At 37.8% G+C, this 12,846-nt stretch overlaps 1 protein-coding gene across 1 annotated transcript in view; it reads left to right on the top strand.

The window, feature by feature from the left end:
* Nucleotides 1-12,846, top strand: part of LOC136677738 (hexokinase-2-like) — a 64,498-nt gene that overhangs the window by 23,900 nt on the left and 27,752 nt on the right. The window contains exons 9-10 of the mRNA XM_066655336.1: nucleotides 460-693; nucleotides 3,462-3,766. Coding sequence (XP_066511433.1) covers nucleotides 460-693; nucleotides 3,462-3,766 — 539 coding nt within the window. The remainder of the gene's footprint in view (nucleotides 1-459; nucleotides 694-3,461; nucleotides 3,767-12,846) is intronic.

Below are 12,846 nucleotides of genomic sequence, written 5' to 3' on the forward strand. Positions count from 1 at the left end.
ATGAGTGGATCAGACACAGTTTTTATAGCCCTCAGTGTCACTAGTGGATTGAAAGTAGTCCACCAACCAAAAAACATCCAGCCAACAGCATCCTGTGGGCAGAGTCTTGTGTCCACTGATGAAAGATTAGAGGACGATCAGCACAAACTTTGTAGCAACAGATGAGCTACCATCTATGACTTGTACCCTAGAGGATGTAGGATACAAAAAATACACGGCAATGTTTGGTTTAAAAAAAAAATCAGTTCTTTTTGAAAATCGTTCACTACTCTTTGAATTTGAATTTTGTTCTGTAGTGCATTAAAGTGAGTAATGAATGGACTAGTGAGTAGGGAGAATAATCATTGTTTTAATGACAGTTCTCCACTGTTCACCACATGAGGTGCATATTCTCAGAATAAAGCTGTTTAATGTGGTTAAAATGGGCTCCTCTCTGAAGTGTGTGTTTGTGTTTTGCAGGGATAAGGAGGGTCTAGTGTATGCAGAGCAGGTCTTGCGAGGCCTGGGGCTAGATCCCTCTCCTCAAGACTGTGTGGTGGTCCAGCGTGTCTGTCAGATAGTGTCCACTCGTGCCGCTCACCTGTGTGCAGCCTCGCTAGCTGCCGTCCTGCGACAGATCCGAGACAACAAGGCAGCGGAAAGACTGCGAACCACCATTGGAGTAGACGGCTCTGTCTACAAAAACCACCCACAGTGAGTCTGACCCAATGCCCAATAATATAGTGGACTTCCTTTTTATTAATCTTTATTTGCATAGCACATTTTACACATGCAGCTCAAAGTGCTTTACAGAAATTACAGATATGATAAAAAATGAAAGAGTAAATACTGTAGAGACAGTTAATGTCATGATTTAAAACAAAAAAAGAAAGTGACTTTTATAACAAGCACATTTATTTCATATTAAATCAGTGTGGTTTTAACTGTAAGGTTAATTTAATGTTATTCCATATTTAATTTAAATATATTGAGTATAATATGTACATACTAAAGTTTACTAGTTAATTAGATAGAATAATGTATAAGTGAGTTCTTTATTGTATTTTATACTGTATTAAGTTTGTACAGTACAGTCTATATATTATCCCTGTCTAAACAATAGCTGGTATCTCCAAGGTAGTAGCTTTTACAGGAGAAGGTAAACATATTTTAAATGATGACAACAGCTCTCTAGCTCTTTAATTACTGTTCATATTCCTCCATTTAATAGCATCCTCTGCTCTTTCTTTCTTTTTCTTCATACATTTCCCCATCTTTCTTTCTTTTTTCTTTCTCTTTCTATCTCTTTCCCTGTCTTTTTTCTTTCTTTATCGTTCTATTGTTCCCTTTTCTTTTTTTATTTCTTTTTTTCTATCTTTCCCTTTCTTAATTTTTCTGTCATTCTTTCCCTTTCTTTCTCTTTCTTGATCTATTTCTTTTTTCTTTCTTTTTCTTTCCTTCACTTTCTTTCTATCACTTTCTATCTCTTTTCTTTTCTTCTTTCTTTCTTTTGTTTCCTTTCTTTTTTATTTTTTTCTATCTTTATCTTTCTATCTTTCCCTTTCTTTCTTTTTCTATCATGCTTTCTTTTCTTTCTTTCTTTCACAAAAACTGTCCATCCCTACTCAAAATAATACAAGGAGGAACTGCAGTGACCAGGGCATGTGCAGCCATTTCTCTGCAGCTGCTCATCAGCTCATTAGGAGCCATTGTGCAGTGATGATCTCAAAGCACAACACTGAGCCAATCAGCAGACAGAAACAGCGTTACGAGAACTGATGGTTGTAATTGGAAATACGAAGCAAGGTCCAGGGCTCTAATGAAAGATTACAGGAAAAACCTGGGCTGAATTCTTCTCCTAATCAGCGTTATGGGCTAAAAATCTGTACAAATAAACAAATCTATGAAATATAGCTGTTTATAATTTGTTCAGTGATCAGTGTGGACCATAGGCCATCACAGCCACATGCTGTCTTTCTTTACTGTGCACTTATAACAAGGTGGATGGTCTTTTTGAGAACCACAAGACACTTTACCACTTTGCCTCAGTTCATCTTAAATGAGCTTGGACTTGGAGAAGGTAGTGGACATGCATTTTTGAATTTGATCTTTTTAACTTTTTAACCCATTCAGTGATTTTTTCTATGCATTTCCATCTGAGTACCTGAATATCACAGGTAGCCAATAAATGATTTTGGATCTTGTCCCTTGCATATAGATATTCTCTAGATTCTCTGAAACGTTTAATGATATTATGTACGCTAGATGAGGAAATCTCAAAGTTATCTACAATTTTATTATATGACATTATATAGTTCAGCATTGTAGAGAGCTGCCTTAGTGTTGTGACAGCTCAGGAAAACAGGCCGTCATTACTAGGCTACCACCAGCCGCAAAATTCACTGGCTAATGAGCATCTGCTGTTGGTCAGAAGAATTACAATGCCTCAAAGCTGAGAGGGTGAGTGTAAGCACATGCTTCTACTATGACATGTTTTTTCCCGATCTGGTGAAAACAAAATATTACTGGATGTCTTAACATGCTTAGAGGAGAATAATATATGCAAGTTTTTTTTTAGCATTCAAGACATGGCAATGTTGGCATCTCTCATTAACCACAGTGAGGTCTGGACCAGTTATGCTTTCTTGGTGTGGAATGACTAGGTCTTGACCCAGGATTGAACTTGATGTCTCTTGTTAGTTGGAGCAATGCTTAGAAACCTCTTTTTTTTAAGTCATTCTCAAGAAATAAATAAGACCTCATTGTAGTTAATCTTTATTTATGAAGGAGGAATGATGATTGTTTATAAACCCCAGTGTTCAGAGCTAGACATGGCATTATCTACTTCTTTAACTGATAATTATTTTACAGCAGATGTGTGGAGTTTCATTATAGTCTTCAATGTGTCCAGTATTCAAAGAGTAAACCCCTTGTTTGTTTAATCTTCATACAAAAGCTTGAAACAACATTTGCACCTTTGGCAAAAGGATGACTTTAAATGGACTCACCCCACCTTACCTCGCTGAGCAGCTACATACTTGCATCTCTGCTCGGTGTCTCAGGTCAGCTGATCAGCTGCTCCTGGGGGTGCCAAGGTCGAAACGTAAGCTCAGAGGGGATAGAGCCTTTTCAATTGCTGAGCCGAAATTGTGGAATAGCCTACTATTATATATGAGGCAGGCTTCCTCACTATCCATTTTTAAAACTTATTTTAAAACCCCTTTTTTTTTTAATCCTTGGCTTTCAACCCAGCATCAGACTTTTGCTTTGTTTTACTAGTTTTGTTTATTTATTTCTCTTTATTGTTTTTTTTTTGACTCAAACTCATCTTTAACAAACAACAACATTATGTACAAAGTGCTCTTTAAATAAAGATGAGTTGAGCATTCTCTCCCTCTCTTTTCTACTTTCATTCTCCTCTCCATAAATACTGTTTTTTATTTTTCTTTCTTTTTCCTAACAATCTCTCACTCTCTGTTCAGGTTTGCTCGGCGGCTGCATAAGATGGTGCGACGCTTGGTTCCGGACTGTGATGTGAGGTTCTTGCGTTCTGAGGACGGCAGTGGGAAAGGTGCTGCCATGGTAACAGCGGTGGCCTTCCGCTTGGCTGAGCAGCAAGCTGAGCGCCAGCATGTCCTGGACACGCTGCGGCTGAGCCGGGACCAGCTGTTGGACGTCAAGAGGAGGATGGAGAGGGAGATGGGCAGAGGACTGTCAAGAGATACCCACCAATCAGCTTCTGTCAAAATGCTGCCCACATATGTCCGCTCCACACCTGACGGAACAGGTGAGAGGGTGAACAGAGTGAATGCGGAGAGTGTGTGTGTGTGTGTGTGAGAAAGTCTAGATGTATCCTTAGTGTGAGAGATGGAGAGGGTGTGTTTACAGTGAGTGTGCAGAGAATGAGAGGTGAGAAAACGAGAGAATCTCTCTCTCTCACTCACATTGTACACCTTTGTGATATAACCTCCCTGGTTGACGCTTTGTGGTCCTGGGGTCAGAAAGGAAGTGGCATCAAATTCAGCCTCTGAGTTTGAAGGGTTTTGGAAACTCTTTCCTCATTCTGACAAACTACAACAAACAACACAGGATTCCAGCTGATCAAAAAGCCCCTCGAAAAAGCACAGATGAAATATCTGTCAGTGTCCAGAATAGGAATGTCTAAATTATCACATGTCACATCTATATCATATGCAGGCATTTGTATAGATGTCAGCAATCATACTTTTAAGTGACATCAGTGTGTACAATTGAATGGGGGCAGGGTAACATACAAAACATAATATAGCTACCAGCCAACCAACCAACATTCACCTGATGCACAGCTCCATAGAGAGGTGCGTACGTCAGCATGTCTGAGAGCCTCCGTGTGCTATGCTAACCCCTAAAACATAATATATCATGATAATATATATGGCTTTAATATTTGATAATTGAGAAAATGTAAAACCAGAGAAAGCAGTGAGCAAGTGAATGGAGAACAGAGCAGAGGGAATATGGCTGATGCGATCAAAAGGGAATCATGAGTGAGGAAGCGTGAAGGATAGAGAGGCACTAGTCCCCAGCAGCCTGAAAAGGAAAATTCATGGAACACTCTTACCCTTAAAAAAAAAAAAAAAAAAAAAAAAAAAAAAGATTTCTGAGAAGCATTTCTTGAAGCTCTAATGGACACAGACTTGAAAAGCATAAACCTGAGCTTTAATAAAGAAGAGTGTGGGGCCTGTACAGAAAGCTTGGTGTTATCGAAACATTATGAAAATGAGAGAAACGTGGAACAGCACTTTGCATTGTGAGGCTGAGTGACCTATAGCAAAGTACTGCAATTTGCCTTTGTCTTGTCACCACCACATTTCACACTCAAATGTGCTAAATAGGAAAGCCCTGTGGTCTGTGTAGAATAAAATACAATTCACTTTATACATGTGTGGTTTGATAGTTACTTCACAGTTACATGTAATTACATGTTTTAAAACTGAAGTTTTCATATACATTTAAAAAAGCTGCAGTATCTTTCCCTGTTCCAGTTTTCCTTTTCACAATAAGTGAGGCAGCTTTGACACTCTGCACTCATTTGATACCGCTGCACTGATTTTAAGAGTAGTCAGAGATTTAGGAAGTTGCAGTTTCACTTTGTGCATATGTTCTTGCAATCTTCAGCAGGTTTTCATATGTTTAGGTTTCTGGTTGTCATCTACACTTGTGGTTGGTTTTAATAGTTTACACTGGGTGGTGCTAGCAAAATCACCAAAATAATTTTATTATTGTTTAAAATGAGTTAAGCTTTGGACTTGATATGAGGCTTGCCTATGTTGACTTGAGACTTAATTTGACACAAGATTCGAATCATTACTTGACTGTATTGACTTGGGACATGACTCAGTGGGTTACCTCATTATTGACTGTTCCAAACAGTAAATTAAATTCTGTTTTGTCTGTTGCTTCATTAAACCAGTCGGCCAGTCAGTTGCTTTAAGAGCAGCTTTCTTCATATTTTCTATGATTACAAGGCAAAAGGAGAGCATGCCAGTAGATTAGCTTTGCAGTCCACGTGTTTCTTCATTTATTGCTAAAAATAGAATAAACAGTGATTGTAAAAATTGTAATATATATATATATATATATATATACCCTTTATTTACATTTATCTCTGCTCAAAAAGTGATTTCACCAGCGATTTATGCTGTTAAAAAGTTATGCATTTAGTACAATGCGTAAAAACAGGAAGTAAACAGACTTCCTCTGAGCTGGTACTGGGGGTGACAGCGTCAGGAGAAATTTTCAGCTTTTCCAAACCCAAGATCATTTTTCCCCTCAAGATTTGGTGAACTTGTCCAGCAGATACAGGGATTGACTAATTTTTACTTTTTACTTCCCATGGCAAGTTTATTGGTGTGCATGTGTGGTTGTCTGTCTTTTTTTTTTTTTTTTTTTTGAGTACACCTCAAAGCCCTGAGAGGAATTAAGAGCCTATCCTTTTTTGTCTGTGCCGACATTCACCATGCGGAATGACTTTGTAGATTGGAAATTCAAAGGGAATCTCCAGCCGTAATGCAGGAACAATAAAGCATCCTTGAACTGAGAGATGAATGCATGATATATAGGTGGTCTTGTGCCTGAGGGATGCAACCTACAATGACTGGAGCTTTTGAAAAGCATAGCTTTAAATAGGCTGAGAGTGGAGGTGCAGACTAGATAGTTTAACCATCTATTGGCTGCCACACCTTTAGCCTTGAGGAAAGAAGGAGCGCATATAAGAAGACAAATGAGAAAGTGAAGGAATGAGAAATATTGGAAAAGAGAGGGAATACTGTGCTAGCCCCTAGTCATAATATATTCCATAAATTTGCACATTTTTCTTACGCTGCACACACATTCAGTACTGTGAACTGCATTGGTGCTGCTGTCTTGCCCGTCAGTTGTGCCTTGTTCTTTTGTATTTGTAGTAATATATTGTATTGTTTGTGTTTACAGTTGTGTTCTTTGGTGTCACATCTTGTTTTATGTTGATCCAAAGCCTCTTGACTTGAGGTAGAGCAGCAAACTGGGTAATTGAGAGTGAGAGAAGTAATGCAGGAGGGTGAATAAAAAGCAGTGTAAATTTTAAGCAAGCGAAAAACAGGGGAGAGGGGGAAGTCTCCTGCTAAATTATACTGCTACATATTATATGGGTCATAAACAAAACATCTCTGCATGCCTTAAATGGGTGTCTAAAATGTGTATGTGCATCCTGTTTGCTTATGGGCAGATAGACTTGCCCTGCTTTTGGCCCTTTATCCCTGAGGTTATATGGGTGGACAGGATGCGCTTATGTGCTTATGTAATCGACTTATGAAAAGCAGGAAATGGGACAGTGTCTGGGGAGTTGTGGAATGTGGGGTCTGGGTTCTGTTTAAAATTCCATTACCATACAATGCCATCACTTGTGCCAAATATGCAAGGAGTTTGAATTGTAAATGTCCCAGAACAGACCCTGCAGAACAGTGATGTGTCCTAAAGATGGAGACCACCTGTAGGCAATGGAGATTACCTGCAGATATTTTTTTTGTCACTGTGCCACTAGGGGCTTTGTCTTCCAACTGGACTGGTGCTTGTACCTTATTTATTTTAGCAGAGCCTGTTCTGTTCTAAATTCAAATTATCTTATATTGCATTTGGATATGAATTATTAGAAATTTTTGGGAGATTATTTGACAAATGACATAACAGATCTGACTAGAGCTTAATATGTTGTTGGCAGAAAAGGGAGGTGTGTCTCACGTGTTTAGAAATAATCTTGATTAATTTCCCCATACTTACAAACTTGGATGAACTTGTGTAAAGGGCGGCATGGTGGCACAACAGGAAGTGTGGCTGTTACAGACAATGAATGAATGAATGAACTTGTGTAATCTTCTGTAATTAATATTATATTTTACTTACATAATAGATTTTAAATTCATTATTCATTATGCCTAGACCTAAAGCAAGCATAAATGATTGAATGTAAGTTTACCCATAGAAGGGTAGGGAGATGATGCAACATAATGCATTTGCAAACTAGAGATAGGAGTGAAAGCTTTGACCCTGTGTCTTCATTCCTTTGGTTTCTCCTCAGGCTTGGGTACTCTGTGTTAGTCAATGGCCATAACAATGGCAACACTTCTGGTTAGGCTTTAGACAAATTTTGGCAAATTTCTGAGAGGATAAATGGTTTCTAACAACTTTGTAGTTATAATTGGCCCAGGGGAAATTCAGAGTTACCTGGTGGCTTTAAAAGCTATGAATAGTGTTTTGAAGTGGGCCTCCATTATACCCTTCTCTTCTTCCCTCCATCCTCACTAAGACACATCATGTCGTTTATTCGCAAAGTAACGAGTAATAAAAAGAAGAAGCTGTGGTGCTCAAGATAATTTTGTACACTTAGCACATTTGTAGCAATCTTCTCCACAAGCATTACAATGGATCACAGATTATCTATTTTCCCTGTGTGTGTACAGCTTTTGGGAACAATGACAGACAAAATACAGCTATTTTGACTCTATAGATTGTTACAGTGAATGTTTGAAATGTATTGTAACCTCTTTTCTGAATTATTAATATGTCATGATTGAAGAATGACCTATTTTATCTGGAGCATTATTATTTAAATTTTTTTGTATGGAAAACCAAGTTCTAAAAGCTTGGCATAGTTGCTAAAGTCATGTTGATAACATTATTTTGTTACAAATCATGATTAATCTCAAGTTAAAATGCTAGAAATACCTTGTAATTTTGAGTGGAATTAAACAAATAAATATGCAGTATTGTATGCATGACAAACTCACTAGAGGAAACAATATTTTTTGTAATATCTCAGTGTAATCAATTTTGAATTAGTTATTGTTAATTATTGAGTAAATGTTTCAGGGAGTACTTCAACATCACTATATTCATGAATGGCTCAGTCATTTATGAGAAAGGATAGGATACTGTAATAGTCTTACAGTTAAATAACAGTCCTCAATGTATAATTGCAAGGAATTTGGGGAATTTTAGAACCTACAGTCCATAAAAATATTAAAACATTCAGAGGATCCAGAGAAATATTTGAGTTTAAAGGGCAAGGCCAAAGGGCCATCTATAACAGACCAGGACAGTTGAGAAGCCGAAATGCTATGTCCAGCTGATCTCAGATCATAAAGCAAAATATCGACCGACAGCTTGTACTCGTAAGTTAATTTTCCCTATTATCACAACTGCCATGACTCAGCCAGAGAAACTCATCTGGTGCTGTAAACCATGATACTCAAGCACATAGTAAAAACTGGGATTTGTTAGAGGCTCATTTGTATGTTCTAGTCTCATCAATCCTAGCATTACATTTTCCTGGCATTCTGCTAATTAACATTTATGGAAACATGCTACAAATGTGTCATAGCAGCCATGACATTGCTTGTACACATGACAGTCATGACAGATTTTGCTCATTAATAGAACATTGTCAGGTAACAATTGCTGATTTCCAGAAGCCCTATTCAAATGTTTGGGCATATTTGGTTTAATCACCTCTTTTGTTGATGATGTTAGTGAAAATGAACCATTCTTGGCATTTTTCTGCACAGTATTTTAAATTTAGATTAGATTTATTTATTTTAGATTAGATTTCCCCTGATATGTCAAAACCAGCAAGTAAACCGTAATTAAGCATTAAACTGTGTAGAAATTTGTTCTTGTGTCAGGGTCACATGTGGGGCTCAAACCCTCAGTGTAATCTCTTCCCCTTTTTCCTTGGGGACCTGGAAGCAGCAACACTTAGTAAGCCACAGACTGAAACTAGAAGGACCCAACCACAGAGACCACAGATGGTTTTGAGCTAAGAAAACAATGGCTCTAAGCCAAAGGGTTCCAAGCAACAGAACTCCAGAGAAAGATAAACTTTTTATTTTGGAGGAAGCTTCAGAGAAACCTTAAGAGACAGGATTGGAGGGGATTGGTCAGGCACAAGCACAAGAGAGAGAAGGAAAATCCTGCAAGATATACTTGGGAGTTTTTACTAATCTACTGGCCAGCCTTGGAACGGCGCTCAATGAGGAGAACTCCATGAACTCAGTGGAGCTACGTAGTGGAGCTTGGCCAGGTATTAGGATTGCTGAGCATAGTTAAGAAGTTCTCTGCCCTAATCTAGGAGTTGGGGAAAGGTCTCCAAGTTATGTGAAATGGAAATGTTAACATTCATTGTGTAGTAGTAGTTATATGCCATTTGATGCAGGTGCGCAAATTTTAAGGTTTATTGAATATCTGCTATTGAAGTAATGACATGTCTTTCTCATAGGACGCTAGATTACATGAACAAAATCAGTCATGAGATCAGGGGTGCCCAAGCTTTTGCATAAGGATTGATATCATGTTTTTGTCATATGGTGAAATTAAGCATGTAGTTGAGAAGTTCTAGACCACTGCAATCCTTGATTGCAATACACATAAATGGTGATTATAGAGTTTAGTTATGTAATATTTGTTGTAGAATGGAACACTGAAATATTTTAACACTGCTGTGATGCTCTGTTTACTTGGCCCTGCAAGAGTGTGGCAGAACAAATAATTTATAATTAATGTAAAATCCTGCTTTAACCCTGTCATTCTCTGTCAAACAATGTTGAAACTGAAACTGAGAGAACCTTTTGGAAGATTTTGGGCCATAATTTCTGTGTCACTTATTTTCACTGCTTGTGTGTACATACACATTTCCGCACAGGTCTTTATATATTTATTTTTTATTATAGACTAGTTAGTGCATTCTCATGATAAAAATACAAAAAACATATTTTGGTGCAGCAGGTAGTGTCCCAGTCACACAACTCCAGGGGCCTGGAGGTTGTGTGTTCGAGTCCTGCTCCCGGTGACTCTCTGTAGGTGTGTTCTCCCCGTGTCCGTGTGGGTTTCCTCCCACAGTCCAAAAAACACACGTTGGTAGGTTTTGAGATTGGCGACTCAAAAGTGTCCCTGTGAAGGACTGGCGCCACCCGCCAGGGTGTATTCCTGCTTTTCGCCCAATGATTCCAGGTAGGCTCTGGACCACCCATGACCCTGAACTGGATAAGCGTTTACAGATAAAGAATTAATGAATATTTTGGCTTCTTGTTGTTTGTTTTGAGACATGGTTAAATGGTAAATAGAGAAGTGGAAAATTGTTTCTGAATTGTTCCTGAGTTCTTAGTCAAACCTAAACACACATCTGCTGATACCATTATGATTTTGATATTGTCAAACATCTCTTAATGTAAACAAAATTTATAAACCATAAACCAAAATTTTTAAACTTAAGTCTGGAGATAATTTATAGAAAACAGTCAATTTAATTTGCAGTCACAGTGTGGATGAGAAAAACTGCACTTGGATAATTTCCCCACATTGTTCAGCTCTGCCCATAGAAGGTTTCTTTATAACGCATTATAGGATTTTAGTGAATGTCCTTTTAAATAGCCCTGTGTATATTGTATATTAACATGCATAGGACATGAAAGTTGCACTAGTCTACCAGCGTTTCATTTTTATGCTGATGACATACAGCTGTGTCTTCCCATTAGACCCAATGACAATGGATCTTTTGTGTTTCTCAAGAATTGTCTTGAGGATGTCAAGAAGTGGATGGCTGTTAATTTTCCACACCTGAATGAAAGCAAAACAGAGATTATCTTTGGCATTCCCCATCTCATTAACAATTTTTCTAATAACCTTGGTCATTTGTCATCATGTATTAAGTCTTCAGTGAGAAATCTTTGTGTTGTCTTTGACTCAGACCTCAGATTTGACAAATACACTCTGTGGTTAAGAGTAGTTTCTTAAAGCTTAGAAACATCGCAAAACTGAAACCCTTTCTCAGTTTTTCTGACCTTGAGAAAGTCATTCATGCATTCATCTCTTCATGATTAGACTACTGTAATTCTTTTCACATTGGGATTAACCAGTCTCTATTGCAAACTTGACAGTTAGTCCCGAATGCTGCATGTAGATTCTTGACTAGAACCAAGAAAAAGAACATATTACACCAGTCCTCGCTTAACTTCATTGGCTACCAGTTGAATATAGGATACAGTTTAACAGTTTAAAGTGCTTGTAGTTGTTTTTAAAGCACTGAATGGTCTGGCCCCGTCTTGTATAGCAGATCTGCATACATCCACAATTGCGCAGTGCTCGCTGAGATCTTCATCGCGGAATTTGTTTGCCACTCCTAGGGCTTGTCCGAAACTCATAAGGTGATCGGGCATTTTCGGTGTATGCCCTAAGACTTAGAATAGTCTACCATCCAGTATTCGCCAATCTACCTCTATCTTGATTTTTAAATCAGGTCTAAAAACTCACTTATACAAACTTGCTTTTGAACAGTGAGAGAATGTGATAACATGGGGTGTTGTGGTCATTTGATTTATCGCATAGGTGTTTCTTATGTGTTTTATTTCTTGTTACTTATTTTAATATATGCTGTTTATCTGATATATTTTCGTTGTATTTATTCATGTGCTGTCATTAGCTGTTTTGTATGTACAGCACTTTGGTCAACGCAGGTTGTAAAGACTGCTTTATAAATAAAGTTTGCTTACTTATTTACCTACTTAAAGAAAAACTCAAGAAAAACTAAAAAGCTGAACCTCAGGGATAAATGTGAGTAAAGTGTCATGCATTGGTTCCAAACTCAGTTTATATTCTGCTCTGCCCTCTTAATGTTTTTAACAGGAATTTAAAACCTGTTAGCCCAGGTCAGGTACTCTCTTATAGAAGCTGCTTTGCATTCAAAGTTGCAATGAATAAAAAAATATGGAACCAAAAATTTGACCTTATTTTGGTGGGGATAGAACTGTTATGATGACTTTCTATGACAAAATGTATGTGGGGGCTGATGAGTCATATTTGGAGATTTTTATGTTCTCTAGTAAGTTGCAGGGGAAAAACTAGACTTTTGTTAGGGATTGAGCTTTACCACATTTAAGATATAACATCAAATATAAAGTCCAGATCTAAAAGATTTAGCCAGGCAGTTATCACCCAACAAGGCTTAGGATTACTTTATCAGATTTGTTTTGGATGCAAAATGTCTATTATTTGAGCTTCTGTAGCGTTGTAGTTGTGTGTGTTGTGTAGTTCCTGGTACCCTTGTACATTACAGAGTAGCCTGCTCAGTTGCATCTTGATTATTAACATGTATATATTTACTGTAATGTTATATAAATGTTTCCTAGTCCATGCCTTCAAAACCAGCTTACATGCTCTGTGTTAATGGGCTAGAATCCAGTAGTGTCCCCCGCCCCTCTTTCAAATACACCTTGTACATAAATACATATATATATATATATATATGTGGCGGATGCTGGTCTTTCAAGGAGGGGAAGCTCATTTTCGGCCTACATCATA

Source organism: Hoplias malabaricus, chromosome Y, assembly GCF_029633855.1.
Source record: "Hoplias malabaricus isolate fHopMal1 chromosome Y, fHopMal1.hap1, whole genome shotgun sequence".
NCBI lineage: Eukaryota > Metazoa > Chordata > Actinopteri > Characiformes > Erythrinidae > Hoplias > Hoplias malabaricus.